Raw genomic sequence first — 26,376 nt, 5'->3', positions numbered from 1 at the left:
AATTCCATAAAAATAAACAATTTGTTCTTGTAAAATAAATAATAAATTATCAATGACAAACAGTAAATTATAAATAATTATATTCATGAAAAATTAATATATATTATATTATTTGTTACCAGATTATATTATTTTTTATTACAGTTTATTCATCTTAATATTTAGTATAATGCATTAATTAATAAATTATAAATACTTTGCTTTAAGACAAAAAAAAAATGAACATAAAAGTATTTAAGCATATAAAAATAAAAATTTTGTGAAAAATATGTTTATAAGCATTATATATAAAAGCAAAATTTTAAGTCAAAATTGTATATGAAGGCTTATAAATGTTTATAACTTACGTTCCTCCAAATATACAACTGAGTTCCAATTTCTGATCTCTCAAAGCAACAATATTTGGTGGTGAAACATACAATTTGGTAGGTGGAACTTCGTTTTGACCTGGAACTTAAAATATAAAATAATAATGGCATCTTCATATTGTTTTAACACATAAACAAAACATCATCACACAAAAAGAAATTTTGTTATAAATGGATTTTCACTTACTTCCTGCAGCTTCAACTCGCAACATAATTTTATTTCCCAATTTATATTCATTACGGAACATGGATGTGGCACTGCAAGCATACTGTGCATCCTCTAACGCATCTTCCATAGTGACATTGGTGAAGTGCAACCCACCATCAGGGTCTACAGTTATACGGGAGCTGAGGGGGCAAATACAAACATTAAAAACTATTTTTACTATAAAATATTTTTAAAAGATAAGAAGATAAATTTGAAGATTCAGTGTGGTGGTGGGGTAAGAAATAAAAGAATCAATATATTAAAACTTTTCAAGTATATATTCAAGAGAATTTTTAAACAAATAAGTAAATGTGCTTTAAAAAAATTATTATTATTTTTTTCTTTTTGCTTTGTGAGATCATCAAACACAAGTAATTTGTATCTAAAGAAGACGTTAGTATTTTATATGATGTAAGTTAATTGAAAAATTTGGTCTTTGTAAAGGGTACTATCATTTTCTAAATAGTAATGTTCCTTCCAGTTTACTAAGTGAACTGCAAAAAAATGACTCTTTATGTAACCAGCCAAAATTTTCCTATTTATCTAAGATAAATGCACATATTTAACACAATTTCAAAGAAAATAATTTTGGAAACAGAGTAGCAGAAATTACTTCAACAAGTAAAGTAAAGCTCACTAACACAACATATTAAACATTTGTAAATAGTATTAGAATATAAATTTAATTATGAGTTGTTTGTATAATTAATTAATTAAAAAAATAATACTATTTTCACAAATTCAAATTCTTAACTATTCTTTTAAAAATTTTATTTATGAAAACTTAAAAGTAATAGTTTGTCTCATGATTAAGTAAGAATTTTTGCACAAAAAGTTACACAGTCAATTATGCCTTTTTTTTTTTTTACGTAAAAAAAATCTTTGCCATAGAAATATTTCTATTTTATTTCTTTGAAATACAGGTTTAGGATAATTTTGCTTTAATGAAAATTTTTAATTTTAGTAATAATCAATTTTCAGATAAGAAAAATTATCTAATAAATAAAAATGAATTTGTTGCAGAAGTCGTAAAACACATGATGCATGTTACCTGTTTATACTGTGCAAAGCTCCCGTATTAGATTGAATAATCCAGAATATAGTCGGTTTAGGGTATCCAGTAGGAGGTTTGCAAGCCAGCGATAAAGGTTCTCCCTCAATCACAAACTCTTCTTTGGTTTCTTCATCCAGAAAAGAGTTCAGCTCTGAAAAATACAGAAAGAGCAAAATAGAAGTAAAGATAATCATGCTTGAAATAACTTATGATATATTATGAAAAAAAAAATGGTTTTATAGTGAGATTAAAATGACACTATCTTCAAAAGACACAAATTTTAAGGAAATTATTACAGTTTTAGTTTTATCATGAAATTTTGATAGCGAACTGCTATTTTTGTTTATAAAAGAAATAATTATTTAACTTTTTCAATGCCAATTTTTCAGAATTAGCAAATTTCATTTTTTTAAATTTATAGATGACTGATTATATTTCTAGGAATCTGATTATGCCTACAAAAAGTAAGTAATTAGTCTAAAAAAAGCTTTATTGTTTCATCAATATCATTCTAGAATTTTATCGAACAAATTTAATGTATATATACATAAAAGGTAATGTTTGTTTGTGTGTGTCCTTTACAGAAAAGGGGAAAAAAACAAATAAAAACTACTATATAGATTTTGTTCAAATTTTGAATATTGATGTATTGAGACATTAAGAAGATTCCTGGAAAGTTTTGTTTTAATTAACCAAATGGTTAATTAAAAAAAATCAAAAACAATTTTTTGCCCCTTGAATCTTTTGGCTTCTCTTTTTATGCTGATGGGAGAAAGCAGTGGATCCCCCCCCCCCATGCCAATGGAGTGGTCTCTGTGGGCATAGAAATTACTCAGCAGTATATATATTACTCTTTTATGAATTGAAAACTAAATATTGTTAATAATCGATCTTTCAGACTTATTCTGATGTACTGAATAAATAAAATAAAAATTTTCATGGTCTCTAAAGGCATGAAAAATTAAAATTTATTATTTTCATGCATGTTCAGTGCATTATCTACATTCTGACAACTGGAAACGTAAAATTTTATGAAGTTTTGTAATGTTCAATACTAATTGTGATGATTTGCAGCCATTTATTAATTGTCATCATTTACTAATTGCTTTTATTTCATTGATTTGGATATTGTGGAGTTGATTTGAATGATTTTGAATTTCAAATCGATACTCTCATTTTAATAAAAAGTTCAAAAATTATGTATAATAATAATAATAATAAAAAAAATGTACACATTCAATAGTATTGACCCTAACCAAAAAAGAGTAAATCTGCTAGTTTCTTTAAGAATTACAGAAGATGCTTTTTATAGCAACCTGAGACAGCAAAATCTACATAACTTATTCAAATATGAAAGAAGCAAAATAAATCCTTATGTCATAATTAACAATAGATAGATTTGTGGACTGAACAATCAGATTTACAGAACTGAAAATTAAAATTTATTTCTTCAGGAATTCTACATATATTTTTTAATTTTGAAATTTATTTTTAAATTCCTCAAATTTCTTAAAAGATCAGGGTTGTTAAAACCCTATCTCAGTAACTAGTATTTACAATAACAACATAAGGAAAATATAACCTCTATATTTCAGATTCATATAAAATTTTTATTTAATAATAAATTCGAACAAGAAGTATCTTTCTTGTGAAATCTCAATGCATTTCAACAACATATTGAAAAATTTTGAAGGGGGGGGGGTGCTAGCATCCTCTTAATGATGTTCTAATATCTAAGATTCTTTCAATGTTCTGGTATCTAAAATTTTACCTGATTTTCTCAGATGCACAGCATTTGAGACAGAAACTCCGTGACTGTTTTCTGCATAACATATATAAACTCCTTCGTCAGTATCGTAGGGGGTCGTTACTTCCAGAGTTCCCTTGTGAGGTTGTTGGTTGATGCGGCCACTTTCAGCCGAAAAGTCAAACGGTTCCCCATTTTTCGTCCAGCGATATCTGCAAAATTAAAACATTTTCAGAAGAACCTCGCAAAATAAAGTGAGGACAGCTCGATTGCACAATTATAAAATATTACTATGATAAAAAATTATAAAATAAAAAATGTTAGTTTTTTTTTCTATATTATACTCATTACTTCCTTTTTTCTTTTCTATAATCTAATATATAAAAATACATTTTTGTTTGTTCGTATTTTATGTGCTGCCGTACCATTCATCTGATTGCGATAAAATTTTGACAACTGATTTTTTTGAACCTAGAAAAGCCATGTTTTTTACATAGTTGTATGTTGGATGCCTACGGGTCTGACGGCCACGAAATTTATTTGTTTTTGCTGAAGACGGAATAAAAGAAAAAATATATTGCTACCCTAAAGTATACTTGTAATAATAAAGTTAAAAAAATAATAAATATTATTTATACTTCTTCTTAATAATGTCATTCAATTTCATTGAATGTATTCATAGCCGACAAGAAAATAAATATCATTTTTTCTAAATTTCAAACAATATCTCCAAAATTACTTCTGCGGTAACAATGAGTCGGGTACCAGCTAATTATAATTTTAAAATAATTAGATTTGCTTACATAAATTTCCCCAAAATTTTGTTTGCTATACTGAAGGGGAAAAAAAAAAAAAAAAAGGATCACCTTTATCTTTATTATTTATATATAGAACAGGTTGCATTTCAATATAAGGGGGGGGAAATGAAAAATTGCTACAAAAAATATTTCCTGCTTCATTCTCAATATCTCTTGTGAAAAACAATTCCGATTGTTACTTTCTTTGGTTATCCAAAAATATTTCAATCTTTTTTCAGAATACTACTACCTTGAACAAAGTCAATTCTAAAGAAAACTTACTCGGGTTCCGGGTTGCCCCGGGCTTCACATTCTAAAATAAAAGGTTTATCCTGCTCGTCCTGCGTGAGGGATACTTGGAAGAGTTGTTCATGTGGAGGCTGCTTGATGATGGTGGGCGGGTAGGGAATAGTAGTAACAGCATGACAGACACGATTCAGGCACAATACACTCACAACAATGGAGATCACTAAGTTCCTCATAATCGATAGCTACAAGAATCTGAAAAGAAAAACGTTTCTGATTAGCACAAGAAAGATAAGTGTTATAAATTAACGAAGCTTCGCAAAACTGAAAATCATACGTTTTTGATTATTTTTATCAATTTCCTCCAGAATCGCAAAAAAGTGTGGCAACTTATTTTCATTTTAAACCTTTTCAAGATATAAGTAACATAAGTATACTTAATACTGAATTTTCAGTCTTTTGCTTCACACCCATTATCTCATAATAGCTTCAAAAATATAAAATATGATGATTAAATCCCGGGCCACATAATGCGGTTGTCACAATCATAGACATTATCAATTAATTATTATTATTAATTTGGAACAATAATGTGTCAGCACCCTAAAAAAAGAAACTGAAAAGAAGTTTACATAAAACTTGTTATATATTTTGATAAAATGCTAGATGCGTCAGTTTTTTTTTTTTTTACTTCCAAAAATTATACCGAAGTGTATTGATTTGTTAATTATTGATTAATCAAAATAAATTATTCAATTAATTTGACCTAATTCATTAAATGAGTTTCATTGCGTAAGTTAATTTGAATTTCAAAGATATTTTAACATAATGCAATAGAAAAACATGGTTCTTTAAAAATTTAAAACAGAATTTTTTTTAAAAAACTATTACACAAACCAAGTAAAGAAACAAAATAAAACTGTTTATGTTTCGCTTAGCGCCTTGAATTTTTTTAAAAATTGATTTCACTATATTTCAAATTGAAAAAAAAAAAAATTTTTTTTTCTATCTACTGTGCTTTTTAAAATTTAATGAAGTTAAATTATAAAATTTTTAAAACTTGAAAGGCCAAATTATTCCTGGAACAGACGAATTATAAAGAAAAGAGGAAAACATCCTCATATGTTATACTGTAGCTTTAACCAATGAGAAGATTTATTTCGTTTCACGATAACTAATAAGAAATGTATATGGATTAAAAGATTGTTTACTTTCTTATTGGTCAATAAGGAGATTACACAAATTATCCTTGCTTCTTGGGGCAATGTTGTGCGCTAAATATACTACTGAATAAGAAAAAATGACCCATGGGAGAAACATGAAAAATACGGAGGAAAAAAAGACAAAAAAATATTAATTTATAAATTGTAAGATGAGGAGGGGGAGGGAATCTATATTTCCAGATATTTGCTTCCTCATTACCAAAAAGGTTCTTCAAAATCATGTCAAAAATGAAACATGACTGAATTTTTTTAAAATCAGGTAACAAATATATTACACACGTAATATGTAAGTAATTTGAGATAAATTTTCTTTTAGACTATAATTTATCCTCCAAGTTTAAAATCAGATAAGGTATTGAAGATCACCAATAACAATTAGGATTTCAAATTTGTAAAAATCGGTAGTAAATAAAATAGCAATATAATTCAGAAAAATGTTTCAGAAAACAGATATTCACATATGATTTGAATATCAATAGAAATGAATTGTTAATAAATAATCACACATAAACAATTATTTTAAAATTAAACGATTTTAGCATCAGATCACAACCATAATCGCCGTTATACTAAATTTATGAGAATTAACACACGCCAAAAGGTGAGTAAATTTGTTTAAAAATGTAAGAATTCCACGCATTCAAAAGGTTTTAAAAACCTTTATAACTAGCAAAAGGTATCTACTGGTCAATGTTTTTTTTTGGGAGGGGGGGTACTTAATAACACAGTAATAATAGTGCTAAATACACACCAATTTAAAAGGTTCCAAAAGTTAGTAACAAATATTAGCTATATACATAAAGCTTCTTTTTATCTTAACCGTCAAAAAATCTTCATAGAAAAGAGATTACAAGAAGATCTCTCCAACATCTGAGAACATTAACTACACAATTCTTAAAAGAATCAATTTCAACTGAGATAGAACATTCACACATCAATTTAGCAAAGTTCAAATGCAAGGTCTTAATACTCAATCGGATCAAAGCTAGCGAAGGAGAAAAAAAAACTCACTGAGGAATGCAAAGTGAAGGCCGGCATGTTTGATGCATCCAATCATTGTTGCAGAATTCTGATGCATTCCATTGCTTTATTTAATAGTTACTACCCGCCCCCGCATTACGGATGAGAAGATTTTTTTTTTCCTTCTTTTTATTGACCATCTTTGGGAGCGAAGGAAATAAAAAAGACAACGGGCGGAAGCGGGTCGTCGGAAGTGCATGACAGATGATGAGTCTGTCTTCTACCTAACAATGCCGGCAGCTTCGATAAACCTTAAAAGACAAAAGGATAAGAGGAAACACCCTTCTCTGACTCCCGACGTCAAATTCTGGAAGATATTGTTTCATTCGACGAACGCAAGGACTTGCGCTTTTGTTTTCTATTCGGTAAATTTTTGGATCTCTGATAGACGATGATAATCTGATGAAGACAGATTTGTCAATAAGCGAAGCTATTGATGTTGAGAGAAACTCTTGAAATTTTAACTTCGATTTATTTCACCACGGGAGTCATATTATATACAGAGAAAAAGCGGTAGGATATGCGTCAATCTACATCGCGATACAAGAGTAAAAGAAACAAAAAAATTTCCCTTTCAGTGATTTTACTATGAGATTTTGATAGGAATTTCTTTTACATGTGTCAATTTAGGAAAGGGAATTTTTGTTATGTTTAAAAGAATGTTGTAATCATTAGGAATTTTCATCCCTTCACTCGGAGAGTGAGAAAATGCTGAAGTCATCCGTTTTCTAGATGTGCGTTAAAAATAATTCAACAAAAAGTGGGAATAAAGAAATAAGAGAACAATTTAGAATGATGTTAATATGATTTTAATATTAAGATAAAATTAATAATATTAGAATGATTTTAATATTAAGATGAAAATTGGGAAATTAATTAAGATTTAAATTAGATTAAGCGATATCATTACAAACACACAACTATATATATGTATATTAAACTTTTTTTTATCTTTAATTTTTAATTGAAAAACGGTTTCTGTGCATCATTTCCGAATAAAATAATGCAAGAAATTATGAATATCTACTGCAGTGGGGAAAAAAAAAAAAAAAAAACCCGACAGTTGATTCTATGTTAAGAAGGAATAGTAATTAAATAAGAAAAAGTAAAACCTCGGAAAACCGGATGTTGTTTATGGAAAAAGAATTAACACTTCTCGGTGAGTCATGAGTTGTTCTTAGTTTTTGTATTACAAATTCCTTTTCTAGGTGAAAAGAAACTTTTTTTCCTTTCTTTTAATTCAAATTAGATTTCTTTTAGTGAGTATAGACCCTAAATAGAAATCATTAAAATTGAAAGATATATCCAATTAAATGAGAGGCAAAAAGCGAACTGAAAAATAAAGATACAGGAAAAAAGTATGTACGAAATTTCGAAAAGCATAGAATCAATTTTTAAAAATTGTATCTGTGCATTTTTATAAATAAATTTCTTTGGTAGTTTAATACTTTTAAATCCTTTCCTCATTTGAACCCGAAAAAATGAAACCTCACATATTGCTTTTAATAAGAAAAAAATATTAAAATTGTGCAATATATGTTTATGTACATTGAAATTTCTACGGATCAAACTGTTTGCAAGACCTTAAGTTTGATATACAGAACTTCGACTGCAATGTGAAATTATTGAAGTGCATTTAGGCACTGCAAAATTTAACACAAATCGTTCGTCCAAATCTTGTGCAGGCCATAAAAAATGTAATTATATTCTGAAAACGGGTATCAAATATGATAATAGAATGAATGAACTTTGGTGGCTAGAAAAATTCGGAATTAATTCAGTTAAACTGAAATGTTAGAAAAAACAAGAATAAAAATCAAAACGAGTCGAATTTAATTCATATCATCATGAAATTTAAATAAATATCTACGAAATAGTATGAATTTCAATAAATGTGTTTTATTTCCTTCTTTTATCTTCTCATTTTCATTTCTTGATGACATTCCAAAATATTTAAAAAATAAATTTATAGATAACAGTTTCTAAAAATATACTTTAACTCTGTTTTAAAAAGAAGTCTCCCCTCCCTTTCTTCTTTAAGTTGAATTTATAATTCATTGTTATAAATGCGCCGAAATCTAGATATCAATTTTTTTTCCAAGTATTCACTGCCAGAAGGCCAAATTACTTAGACTATTCGATATACTGATTTACATTATAAAAATATTCAAGTAGTGTAACGGCACTGTGAACACAAAAGGATATATAATTTCAGCTTTAACAAACCAGGAAGTGAATGAAAAATTTATTACAAAATTTAATATCTTTACAAACAAAACAGAAAATAAATTAAACAAAAGAAAGCAAATACGACACTGGGTCAGGACAAAGGTGTAAGAATACCCGCAAGTTATCACAACTGTTAAAGGTTTTCGTTTTGAAGCTTCTTAGTCGGTTAATATGAAATGGATCTCGAATTTTCAGGTACAGTATTATGAGGAAGCACACATTTTTTTGGCAAGTTTTGAAGTAAAATTATTTCTTTTGCATAGTAAAAATTTCAAACAATTTGCGAGTATATTAAAGCATTAAATACATCTTTCAAAAGACTGACGTAAAATGGGTTATAAATGAAGACATATTATTGAAATTTTAATAAGTAACTTTGATTTTTAAGGCTACTAATGCAATTTCATGTAAAAGTAATAATATTAAAATCTTTTTAAAGATAATATTAATATAGTATTGAAAACAGTAATTAAATTTTAAAAATAAATGTTCATTCTAATAAAGAGAAAAATCATATTTTTACTGCATATTATAAGTACAAAAGAATTTTCTTTCTTCCAATTTTCAAAATATTTTTGATTCTTAACTGATATTTTTTGTTCAGAAATATATTTTTGCAATCTGTTTATGCCAAAACTAAAAAAAAAAAAAAAAAAAAAAAAAAAAAAGTATATAAGCATCTTAAAACATTATTCAAAAACTCATCGCAAATTTAATTACCTTTTGAAATGTGGTTATTAAATCGGAGATTGATATTTGTGTTATAAAAATTTTTTATTATTAATTTGGCGAATTTTATTTTTATTTATCGCATGTTATGAAGATAAACCCTATATTTTTAACATTTTTTAAAAATGTTAACATTTCCATGAATTTAAGAACTATAAAAGTGATACAATATTTTTTTAAATAAAATTCGTTAATATACGATGCTTATTAACAATAACGTCAGCTTATTTTCATAATTATTTTTCCAAAAATAATCCTAAATCCAAAGTTTTTTTCAATATTCCATTAACAAATTTTTTTTACTTAATAATTACAAGAAAAAAAATTAAAAGAATTTTGATTGTTCGTGAAATTTTTTAAAATATTATTTCATTCTTAAATGGGGGAAAAAAAAAAAAAAAAAAAAAAGAAGTTTTAAATGGAATACGCCAAACAACTTTCAGGCAATAAAATCATTTTTCCCCCGTAGATTAAAAGAATATGTCCTTTGAAGTATATTTTTGCTTAAGAATTCTGATCCACAAAAGATTTATTCCATGATTCATACGAATGAATAAGGAACCGGCGTCACATTTCGGTGACTTGAATATATATCACATGATTTATGACTCCAAAACAGATGTCGCTTCGCTAACTAGTTTCGTTACAGGTTTTTTATTTTAGAAAAGCGCTCCGCTCTCAATTGAAATCGATACCACTTATGTCAAATATATATTTCAACTCCTTTTTGTATTATTTGTATCTCGGCGAACTAAACTCTTTGAATGGAATAACGCATTGGAAATCGAAATTTTGCAAGACCCCCCCCCCCTACTTTCCCAAGAAAGCTGACGATTTCGAATCGAATAAAATGAAAAATACAACTGGATCCAAGATATTAAGAAAAAAAGTACGATGTGGACGTAAAAAATAATTACAAACTCGATGGTTGTTACTCAAATATTTCCCTCCTTTAAAAAAGCAATTCCAGAAAGGGAAGCTATCTACAAATTTTCATGTTAAAAGTATTTTTTAGTCTACCATTCAGAAAGGCATACTAGAATAGACATATATAGAAAGAAATTTGTTTTGTTCAATGGAATCAATTAATACTAGTAAGGCGTATATAAGATAAACAAATTTAACTTCGGAATTCCCTGCATGTCTTACTGAACGAAAAACTACAAGTTGCAATTGTACAGCACCAGAAAACGTGCATGTACGCTTGCAGTAAGATTTCGATTTCGATTTGATTGCGAAGGCAGAGAAATTGGCTCTATTAACCAAAATTCATCAACCATTTCGACCTCTTCTGAAAATGCGTATCTAAATTGCCATTAACATATAAATATTATATAATAAATAAATAATTAATTACAAATGTAATAATTAAACAATTATTATATAAATATAATAGTTGTTATTAAATAAACTCATCATAACGCTAAATGTTGTACTTTTTCTATGATGATTATACTCGTCAAAAACAGTTAACGGGTTAAACAGATCGAAGTTTCTTCAATTTTTTATCATACACTACATTAATTAAGTTGGAAACATAATCTCGGAGACCATTTATGAACAAAACGATTTTTGTAAAACTAAGAAGGGGGTAGGGGTGGAACGGAGGTTGGGGGTGAAAAATAAACCATAAATCAATGAAAGCAAAAGTTAACAAAAAAAAAAATGTTAACGATTTTTTTTCCCCCAAATTAAAACGGCATTGCAAATTATTTTTATATTCTTGCATACGAAGAATGCAAATGTCAGAAAATACGACATACAAATTTTGTATAACCTCCACATTTTAGGCCACCCCAGGACAAGGGAAAAAAATCCAGGTAAAAAGATACTTTTATTGGATGCTTATTAATTTATTTATAGCATAATAGTTTCCTTGCGATCTGAAATGATAAGAATAACCGAAATCGGAATAAAAATCTACTGGATCATTCTCAACATTGTTTCGAATAAGACTGTTCCAATTTCAACTACCCTGCAATTAACTTACACATTTTGATAGTCCCATTATTTTTAACAACCCATTAAGTAGCCTTATTATAAAGAATAGCCCCATCTTAAATTGAATTCACACAGTGTAGATCCTAAACGCTAATCTGCATTTATATTTAAATATCAATTTGCATAATTTAAGGCCCTCTTTCTTTTCTTACTTCTATAATGATGGAAGCTGCAATGGGAATTGACACTCATCTGGAGTCGTCTTCAATGGGTACTTAATGGCAGAAAAGCAATTACTCATCCGGCGTTTTAAGATGCCCAACAATAACAACTTCCTCATCTAAATTTATATCTCGAATAACTTAAAGCGCAAGACACTCGAAATAGTTACCGGACGCTCAGAGATCGTCTTAACTCTTTCAGCATGACAAGTGTGTATATACAGCTGTCACGAAAGTTATTTTCTAACTACAAATGTATAAATACGTTTGCCATCAAAAATCTTTGGGCATTGTGGCAGTATGAAAGCACAGTATAAATATTTACGCTCTGGATAAGCAAAGGCATGGCAAGAGAGTCAAAACACAGGCTGGCTATCCAATAAAAGACATAAATGTGTTTTTGAGCAGTGCATGCGTTTACGCTTATGTTTCCTGATTCAAGTACAGAAATAGTTGAAGTGAACTTTCTTTTATCAGAAGAAATTCCAAAAGATAAAATAAATAACTGGTAGAAAACTTTACACAGTTCAGTTATTAGGATTTTGAAATTATAGTTTTACTTTGAAGTTACATGAGAATCTGATTTAGGAAAGAACTCGTTATTTTGACTCATGGTCAGGCGACGAGGGCATCTGAATATGTACCAAAAGTCTAGAACATCGTCAGTGGAAAATTTCTGATCGCAACAGATTTGGCCATGAAAATGGTGGACAAGTTATATAAAGGCGACTTGCCGAATTACAAAATTTAAGATTCTACTTTTAATAATTCAATTGTTAAACTTTTTTCTCCCTCTATTATGGCAATGAATTCAAATGCCGAAAATATAGTTGAATTAAAATTATATAATTTAAAGAAGAAAAAAAATTTCCCCCTTCCTATAAGAGATCCGGTAAAATTTCAATTGTACACATTGCATATTTGAATAAGACTTCTAGTGAGATAATTTTTGTTAGATTTCTAACAAGGAGCACAACTTTAGACAACGATAACTTAAGTTGAAAACTGGGGGGAAGATATGCATATGGCAACACGCCTAATCATTAAATAATTCATGAATTTGATCTTTTTGTACGGTGCTTCCAGTTTAACGAAATTGTTGCATTAATAAGAAGAATTTTTTTAAAGACCCCCCCCCCGAGTTTACAGCAAAAAACATTAAAAAATATACAAATTACATAACATACAAGAATTACCCTATACAACAAAACACAAAAAATGTTGCCATATGCAGGATACTGTTCTTATTGTGGCACAACAGAACTTTGGGTTTGAACTAATATCTTATACTTTTAAAAAATAAATAAATACACATTTATAGGAGAAAAAATTGAAATGTAAAATATATTCAAAAGTAGAAAATAATAAAATCAGTTTTTTACTTGAAACATGAATTTAAAACTTTTAATAGACATTTGAAAATCAATTAAGCGTAATGTTACTGATTCTTTGCAATATGAATTGTTTTTATTCGACAACACTTACTTTAAATATATCATTTAAACAACAGAGAAAATAAGCAGATAAAAAAATTCGGTTATTCTGCTTCTTTATTGCTGTTATAAAGTGCCATTCTTTAGCTTCTTCCGCTCTAATTTTGGATTTAACAAATTGTAGATCAGAGAGAGAGAGAGAGAGAAGAAAAGCTTCAGTATGAGTTCGGGATTGGATCAAGACTTTGCTTTCTTTGTCGGGAGAGACTTGCACAAACGATCAATGGATTAATTCGCTACTGGTTTCTTAAGAAGATGGATCATTCCATTTTCTTGTGTCGAAAATCGGGAAAATCGAAAGAGCTGCTATGATTCAGTTATCGCAGACAACATATGCTCCATCTTCTAAGAAGACATCCTAATTCGATATACTTTCTATAATCAATCTACGGCAATATAAAGAAGACATATGGGATAAAAAATAAAAAAATAATAATAAATCCGCCCTCGCTTTGAAAGGGGGGAGGAGATCCATTGTCCTTATTGCATGGGTCAGTGGAGCGAATATCGATCGTTCCACTTCAAAGAAAAGTAGACCTTCCGGAGAGATTTTCTCATGCTAAAATTTAAAAAGGCACGGCTTAAGCGCAAAAATAAGATTTTTCTAGTGATTCAAGGATTTTCGAAAGATTTGGTAGCTGAATGCAATAGAATAAGATATAAAACCAATGAAATGTCAATAGTTAGCAAAGAGAAGTATTCAATTCTTTCAAAGAATTGTATATAATCACTCCCTTTCCGAAATTTATAGTAAAAAAGCTTTTTCATTTCAATAAATTGTTCTAAAATTTGCACTTAGAGAAAAAAAAAAAATACAGAAAATGATCATCAGTTCGAAAAGCTTTATTTGTTTCGCTATAACAGGAAAAAGATATTCATAAGCAAATTTTTACATTAATCCATCAAGTTACCTATCGAGAAATAAGTTTTAAATTGGGGCATGAATTAAACCAAATTATATTTTATTAATATGTATTCATGTAATGATGTTTTAATTTAAATCTTAATTAATTTGCTGATTTTTATCTTTAGCTAGTCCACGTTAACTTCATTCTAAAATATTTCTTGATCCAATTCCCACTTTTTTATTTAATTTTTTCTCACACGCACTTAACAAAATTGCTGACTTCATCGTTCCCAGGAATGATGGGATAAAAGTTCTTAACACTTGCAAATATTTCTCCAAAATACATAAGATTCTCTTGCTTAAATCGGCACGTAGCAAAGGAATTCCTATCATAATAAAATCACTGAAGGAAAAAATTTCAATCACTTTGCCCTTGTATAGCGATGTAAATAGATGTCATTATATTATAACAACTCTCTAGTACAAATTGTGGCGCCTGTCGTGAAATAAATCTCAGTTAAAATTCCAAAAGTTTCTTCTTTTCGGCCACGTATTTGTAAAATTATGTTTACATTCAAATACATCATTAATATATATTTATATAATATCCCATAGGTAAAATTTTTTTCAAAGGCGTGCATAATAAAGTTAGATCAACTGTCATTTAACATATTTATATAATGTTACATTTGAAAAAAAATCTTGCACGCTTTTCAAAGAATTTTGGTGTAGCAAACAGTATTTGTGCAAATATGAACATGATATGACTCTATTAGAGGATATAGCAAAACAATCAAGCTAAAATAGTTTTCTTAAGAAGATACGAGTCCCACTGGAGGGGAACACCTCAAATATGAGGATAAGAAGTTTCCGGCATGGTGGTTGGTTCTCGCCACCCGGGTTGATACAGAAATGGTGGGGTTCCCTACTTCCTTCCGATGAAGGGACATACTTCCCACGAGAAGGGTTGTACCGTGGCCTGAGATGATCCTTAGGACTCAACCTTTGTTCCTGCCAGTGCAGTCTCATCAGTTCGGTCAGTCAGATTAATCCGTGCGCCTTAATGGCGAATCGAGTGGCCAAGTTATTGCTATAGTTAAGAAGATATAAGGTGCTCTTTTATCATTATTTATTGAAGAGATCATAAAATTAGCATTACCTTTTCTAATTTTTAACTGGCATTACCAACCAAAAAATTTCTCTCGGCGAGCTGGAAGGCAAAGGTAGATTCTTTTAATCTATTATCTAGCAACATAAATTGTTGATGTTAGAAACAGGCAAAATGTTGCGTGAAAATTACTTTTCAGTCCCTAACTTCTAAGACAGTGCAATTACGAAAAACTTTAATTATAAAAAGTTGTTCGTCTTAATGAGGCTCTAATTCAGCTAATTGGATTTATTTTTCCATCTTCAATATTAAGAAATTTATAGCGAAATGAAAATTTAACCGCCCCCTCTCCCACACCATTTCCATCTCCTTTGAGCTAGATGTGTCATTTACGATCCCGTCAGAGATTTTTACATTTCTTACAAAATATTCCAAGCCAGTTAAAGTCCAGATAAAATTATTCTACTATTCTGTTCACAAGATAACATGGTCAAAGTGTTATACTCATATTATATATAACCTTTTGAACGAAGAGTGATTTTAGATTCTAAGGACCATGATCAGTGATGAAATGAAGAGGTTTTCCCGAAGTCTTGCCATCAGAACCATTGCAGTGAGTTGTCTTCCTATAGGAATGTACCTAAAACATTTCGAGATAAAAAGCTTTTATATCTCGCAATGCTACGCATGGATAGCATAAACGGCAACATTTTATTATTCGACTGCAAACTGAATAATTAGCATCTTGCAAATTCGCCACCATTAGCGGCCTCTTAGCGAAAATCATCCCACCGCCCTTTTCTGCTAATGTACACCACAAATCTGCGATCGATTCGGAAGTTCTCCCAAGCATCGTTTCCTACTTCTCGTTTCACAGTCCAAAATGGGAATCCGAACTCATTTGGCGACGTAATGAGAAAGTTCGTAACGACCCAATTGCTCCACGCTTCCCGACCTTGGAAAGGGAATAACAAAAAAGCAATGCGCCGAAGTCCGTGCGAAAATTGTATCTAACGAGGGAATGATTCCACCGAACACGAGAAGTCATTCAGTGGAAATGGTTCCCCGTCAAGGCCGGCCATCCATCGCGCACGCTGCAACCAGGTCAACAGAAGACGAGCAGGGGCGGTGCCGGGTTTGGAACAAAGGAGAACGGTGAGCAAGGTCGGAAATTCGAAAGGGGAATACTGGAGCGGCCTCATGAATTACAGACGATTTTCGTAGAGCAACTAATTGTAAATACGATCATATGTACCAAATGAAAAACTAATCCTTTCAAATTTGCCATATGTCACGCATGTCTTTTATTAATAATATTATATTAATTCTTTCCGGATGTCTGATGTTGGAATAATTAAAGATTATTGAATTGGTTGACCGATTAGTATTGCATCTCTTTTTGAAACTTTTGGGACTATCTGTGATCATGTGAATTTGATAGTGGTTAATTTTATGAAACATTTAAGCCTGTACCCTCTCATCAAATTTCCATTCCACATCTGCGGGTGAAAGATTAACCCTGGCACAATTTGCATGCGTCAGTCTTGTGATTTGGAGGATTCAGGTATCGAACATACGAGCCATCTGTTCTGACGCTAACACTAACAGCAGGCTACCGAAGACCGCAAAAAGCTCAGTGGAGAAATCAATGCTATGTGCATTTCAACAATTAGTCATTACAGATCTTTCTACCAAAGCTAATCCATACAAATTAAGGATTAGCTGTTCGTTTGAAGTGAATATATGTAATAAAGACAGACTTACATGCGATTTTTTAACATAATTTTTGAAGTAATTTAGTCCCCCCCCACCCTCCCCCCAGAAACTGTGGATTACGGACATTAAATTTCTGGTGTCACGGAAAAATTGATTTGAAAAACAGCACTTTAATAGTTTTGTTTTTTATTTATTTTTTTAACATATATGCAGCCGTAAATTTTATCACTGCCGTAAAATGGAGGCGAATGAAAAAAAAAAGTGTAAAAGTTACGATAATAGCGAAAAACATCAGAAATGAGACTGCTTTTATAAATTATAACATTATTATTATTATTTATCTCTTAAGCATTTAAAAATGTTACTCCTTTCTTTACTCCTAAATCTGCAGGGGGGGGGGGATCTGTTTTAACACTTTCAACTCTACCGACGAGATATCTCGTTTTTCAGATACTTCCAATTATTACAGGTTTCTGTGGGCTAAAATGTGTCCCTTATGTCAGTTTAAATAGGTTGATAGATATGTATTAGAAAGTTCAACTTATCCAAACTGGCATAAGATAATTGTATCTGGATAATTATCTGGATAATTGGATAATATTGGATAATTGGAAGTATGTGAAAGACGAGATATCTCGTCGGTAGAGTTGAAAGTGTTAAAAAAAATCGAAAATTAACCGGATGTTCATTTATGTTTAGTAATAAAAATAATTTTTTTAAAAAAAAGGAAAGGAGCCGAAACATTGCAGCATTACAGTATTTTAGGCTTGATTTGTCAATCTTTATTTTATATTTAAAATTCGCTCGTATTTACGTATTTACATAACACCGATAGTGTGAACACAAAACAAATCTAGTTATTATTATTTCAATTCGCGTGCTTCTAAATCTGGCAACTGCAACAATAAAAATACTATAATAATATATATATTTTTTAAATTTATTAAAATTTATGAATAACACTGTACAGAAATGAAATTGGTATTAGTGAAAAGATTATTTTTTAAATATCATAAAGATATGTAAAATGATTTTTGTGCTATAGGTTCAGAAATAATTGAGGAAAATGTTAAGATTTTAATTAATTTTTAATAAAAAAAATCTAATTTAAATTTTTGAAAAACTTTTGTATTGAGCACCTATTCACAAGAAGTAACGACAAACCAAATTCTGCAGTAATAGGTCCAAAAATAGATTTTGGACCTATTACTATAAGTCTAGTATAATATTTTAAAAATTTTTTGTATAATATATGTCACGCAATTTCCAGGTAGTCTCCAAACTATAAACTTTATTATGCTAAAAACTTTCGATACAAGTCATATAAAATTGCAAATAATGTACAGAATTCTCATGGAAAATGTGTGTAGACAATTATTTTATGTAATAAGTATACAATTTGTTATAGGACGAAACTGTATTATATAGGAAAATATATGTTATTAGTCATCTTTGGCAATAAGACTATTGGTCCAAATATTGACTTACGCAACAAGGAACGCATTTTTAAAAATTTCAGCTTGTTATTTGATACGAAAGAAAAAGATGAATTTTATTGAATCAATCTGCTACAAATTATTGTGGGCGCAAATTAAAAAGTGTATAAACTAGAAAATAAAAGCAGAAGTAAAAAAAAACTTTAATACATTTCCACTTTCAAAAATAGAAGAGCAGAAGTAAGGATCGATTTTTTTTAAATCTTAAATTTAAAAACGGCAAAAGCATGCAGTTGAACGTTTTAATGGATGAGTTAATTTCTTCGTAACATTAAAAATAAAGAAAAAAAAAGATTTATAGAAATGAAACCGACATCATTAAAAAGGTAATTTTTAAAATTTTAAGATAATAGCTTTAAAAGACATGTTCATCAATATCCATAGGTAAATCACAGCGATTATGGAAATGCCGATGGTTTAACCTACTTTCGTGCTCGATTAAGCTTTTTGATTAGCAGACATTTCTAAATTTCTTTTACATCTTGTTTCTTCTGACAAAATTTTTGGTGGCATGGAGAATCCTCTTCCGAGCATTTCTAATTATATTTTGAAGCTCCGTTAACTATCTAAGCAAAACGTAGAATCAAGTGCGGCAGTTTAAACGTTCAATTAAACAATTTGAAACGTTCGTATAGCGATTTATTTACACTTAATTGTTGCCATTGGATAATAAGAAATAATGGCGATTTCATTGCTACGTAGATATATATATATAAACAGATAGATAGTTATTATGTATTATTACATTATATAAGATTAAATTATTTATTTAACTGTTTTAAACAAGAATTTAATACACATTTTAAAACAGATAATCATTTAGAAAATGTTTTAAGGAATTTAATTAAGTCTAATAACATTTCTAAATGAGTTAATTATAGGAATATAATTACTAGCTTCTGCCGTTTTTAGTTAAGAGATTATTAAATAAAATACCCGATCAGAAGTGGATCACTAAGCAAGATTTATTCAGTGATATACTAACAGTGATGCTTCGGAGAAAGACTAACAATCCATTCTGCGCCTCCAGACAGTCCTACAAACAAAGCAGTCTGGAAAATGTTAGATGAATAAATACGAGACAAAGCCGCCTTCTATGTCATGTGATAATAAGCATTACAATATATTTCCATGAAGAAGTTTGTTTAAGATTTTTCGTTACTCGTCTCATTGTATTTAAACTTTGCCATGCAAAATTTCAAGCTTAGTGAAATGTAATAAAATAAATCGCTACTTACTAAGAAATATTTTTCTAGGTTTCATAGAAAAAAATTAGCATACTTTGTAACTTATGTTATTATTAAAATGTCTAAAAAATGTTTATTTAAAATTTGTAAATTATCAATTTATTTTTTATTAAAGTAATATGTAATACTTTTTAAATATGTAATACTTTTATAAATTTATAATTATATAATAAAGCTATATAAAATTATATCCATTTACATTTTAGGTATCATAATGGGTTCACAAATTTTTATCAGCTTTCAATTATTATTTTTCTTTTACCAAGCTAGACATTTCGTAGTAGAAATAATAATAAAGTATAAAATTCAAATTGTGTATTAATAATTTCTATCATTTTTTATCACTTATATATAAAAATAAAAATTAAATAGAATGTAACTTCAATTTGAATTCTAAGTTCTGAAACTATTCATATTTCTAACTAAGGAGCGAATTTTGTATTCTTATATATGCAGAGCATTACGGAAAAATTTTACTTGAGTTACTAGTATTTAAAAAAATTTAACTTGTTATTTAAAAATCATATTAAAAAAGAAAATTTTTCAAAGTTCCATATTCATAAAATAAGTTCCTTTCTTCCAAAATTTAAACATAATATGGTTGGGAAGAATGAAAATGCATGAAATCGAGAAGACAAATTAAAATAAGAGAAAAATTTCATTCAAATCGTACATTCTGAGATTTTGAGCATTCCGATAGTTCCATGTATAACAAAATTTTTTCTTCTTGCTCAATTTTATTCAGCTTGATTTATTTCATATTTGTAAAGAGGAAGTTTATTTTAACAATCTTTCACTCGCTCTTCAAAAAATTAATGCTTTGAATTAAAAAAAAAAAAATTATATGGCAGAACTCTATTTTATATTTACAAAATTTAATTATGATGCGATCAATAGCGTTAATTAAATTTTGATTCAATAACAGTGTCGCCACCTGCTTAACGATTCCGAGAAAAATTGATATTAATTCTTAATATCTACAGTAATAAACTTTAATTTTAAGGCTAACAACAAATAATAATTAAAATACAAAATTCTTACTTTTGTGTACACCAATCACTGATGGTGTATTTTAACTGTTTTTCTTAAATTTATACTTCAATATAGTTTATATTTTTATAACACAAAATGTTAATAGTAGATCACAAGGTCGCGGGTACAAACGATAAGTTTATCAATGAAAATTCAACCAGCATCGAATATTTTTATGGAGTAAGTAGCTCAGAGCACTCGTCCAAAACGATATCGATCGATTCTTATTCATGTAATCGGAGGTGAACAACCCTTCCGCCCGTAAGCTGAAACCCTCACGTCCTGGCGTTAAAAGCTTGTTGCTAGGATAGATATCATATTCCAGCAGATTTTTATGTTATTTCCCTTAAAAATGTTTCCCTTGGGTGTGCCTCGATCTTGAGGATTCATCTATTCAAAATAACATGGGATGAATTAATATCAGTGTAGTCTTTCTCCTGCCTAGACCTTACCCTGCCATAACATAGGGAAATGTTTTTTTCACTAAGAAGAAAATTCGTTTTGTATTCTGACATTGGGGAACTGATCTCGATTTTATTAAAGATTTTCAATAGGAATGGTATACCCTATAAAATTTGAGTGTTCTGATTCAAGTTTGGTATAGATATTTAAACAGTCAAGTTTCATACGAATGAAAAGTGTATTCCAACCAGTGCATAATATTAAATCCTATAGACAGATTTTTTTTGATCTAGTTTTCCTTTTCGAAAGCATTACAAGCAGCTTATATTTAACAGAATAAGTAAAATTTCGGAAATTTTTCATTTCAGACTATGCAACCAACCAACTTCCACAGATTGCAGCTCATTAGATAAAAAACGAAAAGAAACCATAAGCAGAAAACTTATTATTAACTTATACTTACTTATTATTAAAACCTATTATATTATTAATTTTCCATTATTCTAAATCATCAAAAATTGAGAAAATAATAAAATAAATATTTTTAAAAATGAAAATCATTTTGAATATTTCTTAAACAAATTAGAGAATGAAATACTGACAATGGACCCTTAGACAACTCAGAAGAAATAATAGATTTAAAAACCATTATTTCTCCGACTCTCCGTTCCGAATGTATCCTGTATTAGAATATGAAATGAATGAATAATTCAAAAATAAAAACAAAACAATTCATAAAAATGAAAAAAAAAAAAAAATCAAAGCCGTGAATTATGTGAGAAATTGATCAAGTATCTCATATTATCGAAGAAATTGCCGATCCTGCCAGGCAACTGCATATAGAAATTGTCTACAATGATACAGTAAGTTGTTGGTCACATAGTAAAGAGTTGAGGATCAATACACTCAAACATACGAGAGCAAATCTCTATTATAAAAGATGACAACCGAAATAGAGGCCCAATAAAAAAAGAAAATAAAATTTTATAACTTGATAGAATTTTGTTCATTTATTAAAATGCCAGAAGAAGTAGTCTTCCCAAAACTTTCTCGCATATTCTTTAAATAAGGTGTAATCCCCCTTCCCTACCCATAAAACTGTTAACCTTGGGTAAAAGACCGCGAATGCCTGGCATGGTATTGGCGAACAATAGTTACAAAATATTCACCCTTTCGCAGCGGAGCGCTCAGAAATGAATTGCGTTTCAGGCAGCCGGCGTGACGATAACACGCGGACAACACGATACGCGAGTCATTCCGAATGATTTTGTTGGCCATTTTCCTGAGGCGGCTGGCCAGCACGCTGATCAAACAATAATATTAATAACAATTTTAAATCAAAAACCTATAAAAAATAAACTATAAACCTATAAATATTAAATTTATAAAAACATTTTAGAAACCTACTTCAGGATAGGATATGTCACAAATGAACGGCGCCAAAAGGCGTTGTTCGTTCGGAGAGAGCAACTCTGCCTGAACGCCTATAGGTGCTGTTCGCTCAGAGAGAGCGTCTATAGTTGAGCACCGATAGGCGCTGTTCGTCGCGAAAGAGTTAATCTATGACGTGAATTTAGAAACTTTACTGAATATATAGTTTCAACCTTGGCGATGTTTTGGGGCGATTTTTCTCTGGCATATGGCTAATACATAAGTAGCCAAATATCGAAGTGCCATTTTTCCGTTCTATTGAAACCGAAATTTGATAAAGGAGTTATAACTGCATTCACAAGTTCAAATACTAACTTCATTTATTTAAGTCATTTCTTTTTTGAGTAATTACGTTTACATGCTTAGTCCGATTGATAGGTGGTCAATCATATGATAGATTTGAACACACAGATTTTTTGATAAGAACTACATATTTTAGATACTATGCCTGCATGCCAAATTTTATTTATCTCAGTCTTTACGTTTTTTTAATTGTTGAGTTCACTTATAATCGGGCATATAGATTAACTCTGAATAAATTTCATTCAAAAGTTGATAAAACTCTATAGATGTACTATGTAGGTAAACATACCAAAGTTTATCCGTCTAGACTAAAATATTTTTAAGCTATCGTGTTCAAATATAATTTCAAAACTGTATTTTTTTGGATTCAAAGTCTGATATGTGGAGAACCTTTAAAAACTAAAATCCGAATTTTCTGATGATTATAATAATTTGGTACAATTCTCTGCATACTTGATATATAAGAAAGTGGTTGAAAAAAAAAAGCTTACAAATTTTGGAACAATCGATTTTAATTAGGCGCTGTCAGGCAAAAAATTAAAATATTATAAGCTTAATATGAAGAAATGTTTAAGTGAAAAAAAAATAGTTGAACTGTCATACCAGTTTATGAAACTTTATGTAGCCATAGACACCGAAATAAAACCATTTCGTGATTCATTTTTATTTCAATATTTATGTATCAACATTTACGAAAATCTCAATATTTATTACTTTTCCAAACAGCTGCTCCCCTAATCTTATCAATTAATTAAAATTCGTAAGTTCTAATACAATAAATCAGACCCCGAGTCAGCGCTTATCGTCGGACCCACCTATCGTTAACTTTGATGTATTACTGAACACTGGGTCAAGAATTTCAGACAGTTGCGGCGAGACTATTTCCCCTCCCTCAACAACGTTATATCTATCGAAGCTTTTAACCTTTGAAAGGATTCATGAAGCGACGATCGATCAGCTCTTAGTCATTCCCTAATCTACTTTGCTGTTTTCTGCTAGTCATTTCTACCTCCCTTAGATTTAGATGTAAATCATTGAACAACTGTAAAGAAATGTAGGAAAATGGAGTAGGGATTATTTGAATAAAAACTCCAATATACAAGGAATTTCAAAAGGAGAGCATACAAATGTAAAATGGTTTTTTTATTTCTGATATCACTTACCCTCTCTTTCTGATTAAATGGTCTTTATTCCATACTAGCCACCTTTGGCGACCAGCTGGTTCGCCGAAAAGAACGGTTGCAAAAACTTTTAATTGAATATTTTATATAACTTTGTTTTAATGGATTCTTCAGCGAAATATTTTTAAGTCTTAAATACTAATGGGTATATATAATTCATATTATTTTAGAAGTCTAACATCGTTCTGTTTTCTAATTTTTAATCCATATTTTTCTTTATATATTCAATCATATTGCAGGAATAGTAGCAGTTGTTTAAAAAAAAACTATTATGCACATTTCTTTATTTTTTATACATTAATAACAACGATAGTAATTTGGATTATTAAAAAAAAATAAAAAATAAAAAAATATCTGCTACTTAAACAGTGATTTTTATCTAGAACTTTGATGTTCTTTCGAATTCTTGTTTTTATATTATTATTCATGATACGTTTAATACTCAATCAGAATTCTTACGTATCTTTGTATTCTTACAGGCAAATAAAATTAAAATATATTTTAAAAATTAATTAAAACCAGAAAAATTGCAAGGCAATAAAATTGGTACCATTTAAAAGATATATATTTATATTTTTAAATTTTAAAAAAAAGTAAAATCCTTTTTGCAAAAAAAAAAAAAAAAAAAAAAATCTTAAGTGCATATTTTTACTCATCAAAGAAATAGACATAATTCCAAAAACGTTTATTCAGATTTGGGTGACTTCGAGCTCAAATTTTTTTATGATTATAATGCTTTCTCTGAGCAGTACCATCTATGAGAAAGTAATAAAAATTGAACACACGCAGACAATCAGGCGGATGGTTTCTCGCCAATTTTCATGCTAAAAAGTTACAGACGTCTAGACATAATTTTGTTACCAAGAATTGCAGAGATCTCCACATTTCTGTATAGGGGTATCTCCACGTACAATAATGATCTAATAAAGTGACACGGAGAAACTCCATTACACTCAATGCCATTTTGAATCTAGAACAAGTGTCGGTAATATTTTTGCGCGTTTGAAATACTGTTTCTTTTGTATATTATCATTTAAAATCTAAAAGGTCGTATTCTAAAAGTTCTTCTATTATTGCACATATGGCACTTAGCAAAATTTATCTGGTATTAAAACCTCTAATGTCGCCAATTGATCCAATAAAATTCGTCAAATAAAAATCAATGATAGGTTGAAGTTTCTAAGTTTTTAGAGCTGACTGCCACAACTACACAAATTATACTATAAATGAATACATTATATATTTATAGTAGATATTTTTGCTATATATCATGATAACATACATATATGCTATACAACTATATATGCATGTAGTTTGTACATACTTGGTTTATACATATGACCTTTTCAATACATTGGGTAGAAATCACTATTTTTTTAATCAATCAAAACAGTTTTAGAGACAAACATAAAACAAACAAATTGACAAACACAAAAGAAAAATTTGGAAAAAATATTATTGAATGAAAATGAAGAAAAGCATCAAATGCACCATTCCCACATTTAATAAATACAATACTAAAACGTAACTGAAAATGCAGCATAATGCATAAGTGGTTTTCTAAACCAAACCCAAAAGAGGGATAGAAAGGAAATAAGTATTCTTGTTCTAACAGGATTCGAACCAACCCTTAACCGAATTGTCCTGTTTATCCTATTAGCTATTAAACATGGATAAGGAGGGTCTAAAAATAATTTCCTGGGCTTACAGCTGTTATTTTAAGTGCGATTTACAAAATATATTTTGCTAGGCATCTGCGCAAAGATGGTTAATATTTCCTGCAGACGCATTAATCTCCCGAGTCTGTCTGTCTGTCTGTCTGTCCTAAAAGAATGATGAATTCATACCGTCGCAGCAACAATGAGACGCTGGCATCGATCGGACGGTCAGCGAACTGTCCACGCCCCCCGAGGGGCGCATTAAGGGAAGCAGGGCGCGCCCCAGCAATCGATAAGGAAAAACACAGACATCGGGGTAAACAATCTGGGAATAAATGGTTCTAAGGACTCAACAGACACGGATAGTAAATGGGACCATAAGATAAAATCTGGCATACTCCAGACGGTTCTATGATTGAACGAAGAAAATTAAATAATAATGTGAATTCCTGATTCCCTGAAAATGAAAATATATGAAAGTCAGAATAATCACTGTGAAATTCAAAAAGGTCATAGTCATAAATAAATTCATTTTTTTTTTTTTTTTTTTTTTTACCGGTAGTCGCACACTGACGAGTCTGACTTAATTTTAATTTGAAACTAACGCGAACATGACGAAACTGACGCATTAAATCAGCAGGAGTGGTCATCCCAAAACTTTCTCGCATATTCTCCAATA

The 26,376-nt window shown here is 29.6% G+C and overlaps 1 protein-coding gene across 2 annotated transcripts in view; it reads right to left on the bottom strand.

Moving 5' to 3' along the window:
* The window catches only part of LOC129962634 (neuroglian-like), a 129,507-nt gene that overhangs the window by 21,853 nt on the left and 81,278 nt on the right, over nucleotides 1–26,376 (bottom strand). For both annotated transcript variants that reach the window (XM_056076494.1, XM_056076495.1), the window contains 5 exons: nucleotides 4,457–4,675; nucleotides 3,402–3,589; nucleotides 1,628–1,781; nucleotides 556–716; nucleotides 348–453 (listed from right to left, as the gene is read on the bottom strand). In XM_056076494.1, the coding sequence (XP_055932469.1) occupies nucleotides 348–453; nucleotides 556–716; nucleotides 1,628–1,781; nucleotides 3,402–3,589; nucleotides 4,457–4,656 (809 nt within the window). In that variant the 5' untranslated portion in view covers nucleotides 4,657–4,675. The remainder of the gene's footprint in view (nucleotides 1–347; nucleotides 454–555; nucleotides 717–1,627; nucleotides 1,782–3,401; nucleotides 3,590–4,456; nucleotides 4,676–26,376) is intronic.

The sequence above is a fragment of the Argiope bruennichi genome, chromosome 3 (genome assembly GCF_947563725.1).
Source record: "Argiope bruennichi chromosome 3, qqArgBrue1.1, whole genome shotgun sequence".
NCBI classification, from domain to species: Eukaryota; Metazoa; Arthropoda; class Arachnida; order Araneae; family Araneidae; genus Argiope; species Argiope bruennichi.
This window is presented reverse-complemented; position numbering and strand designations above follow the sequence as displayed.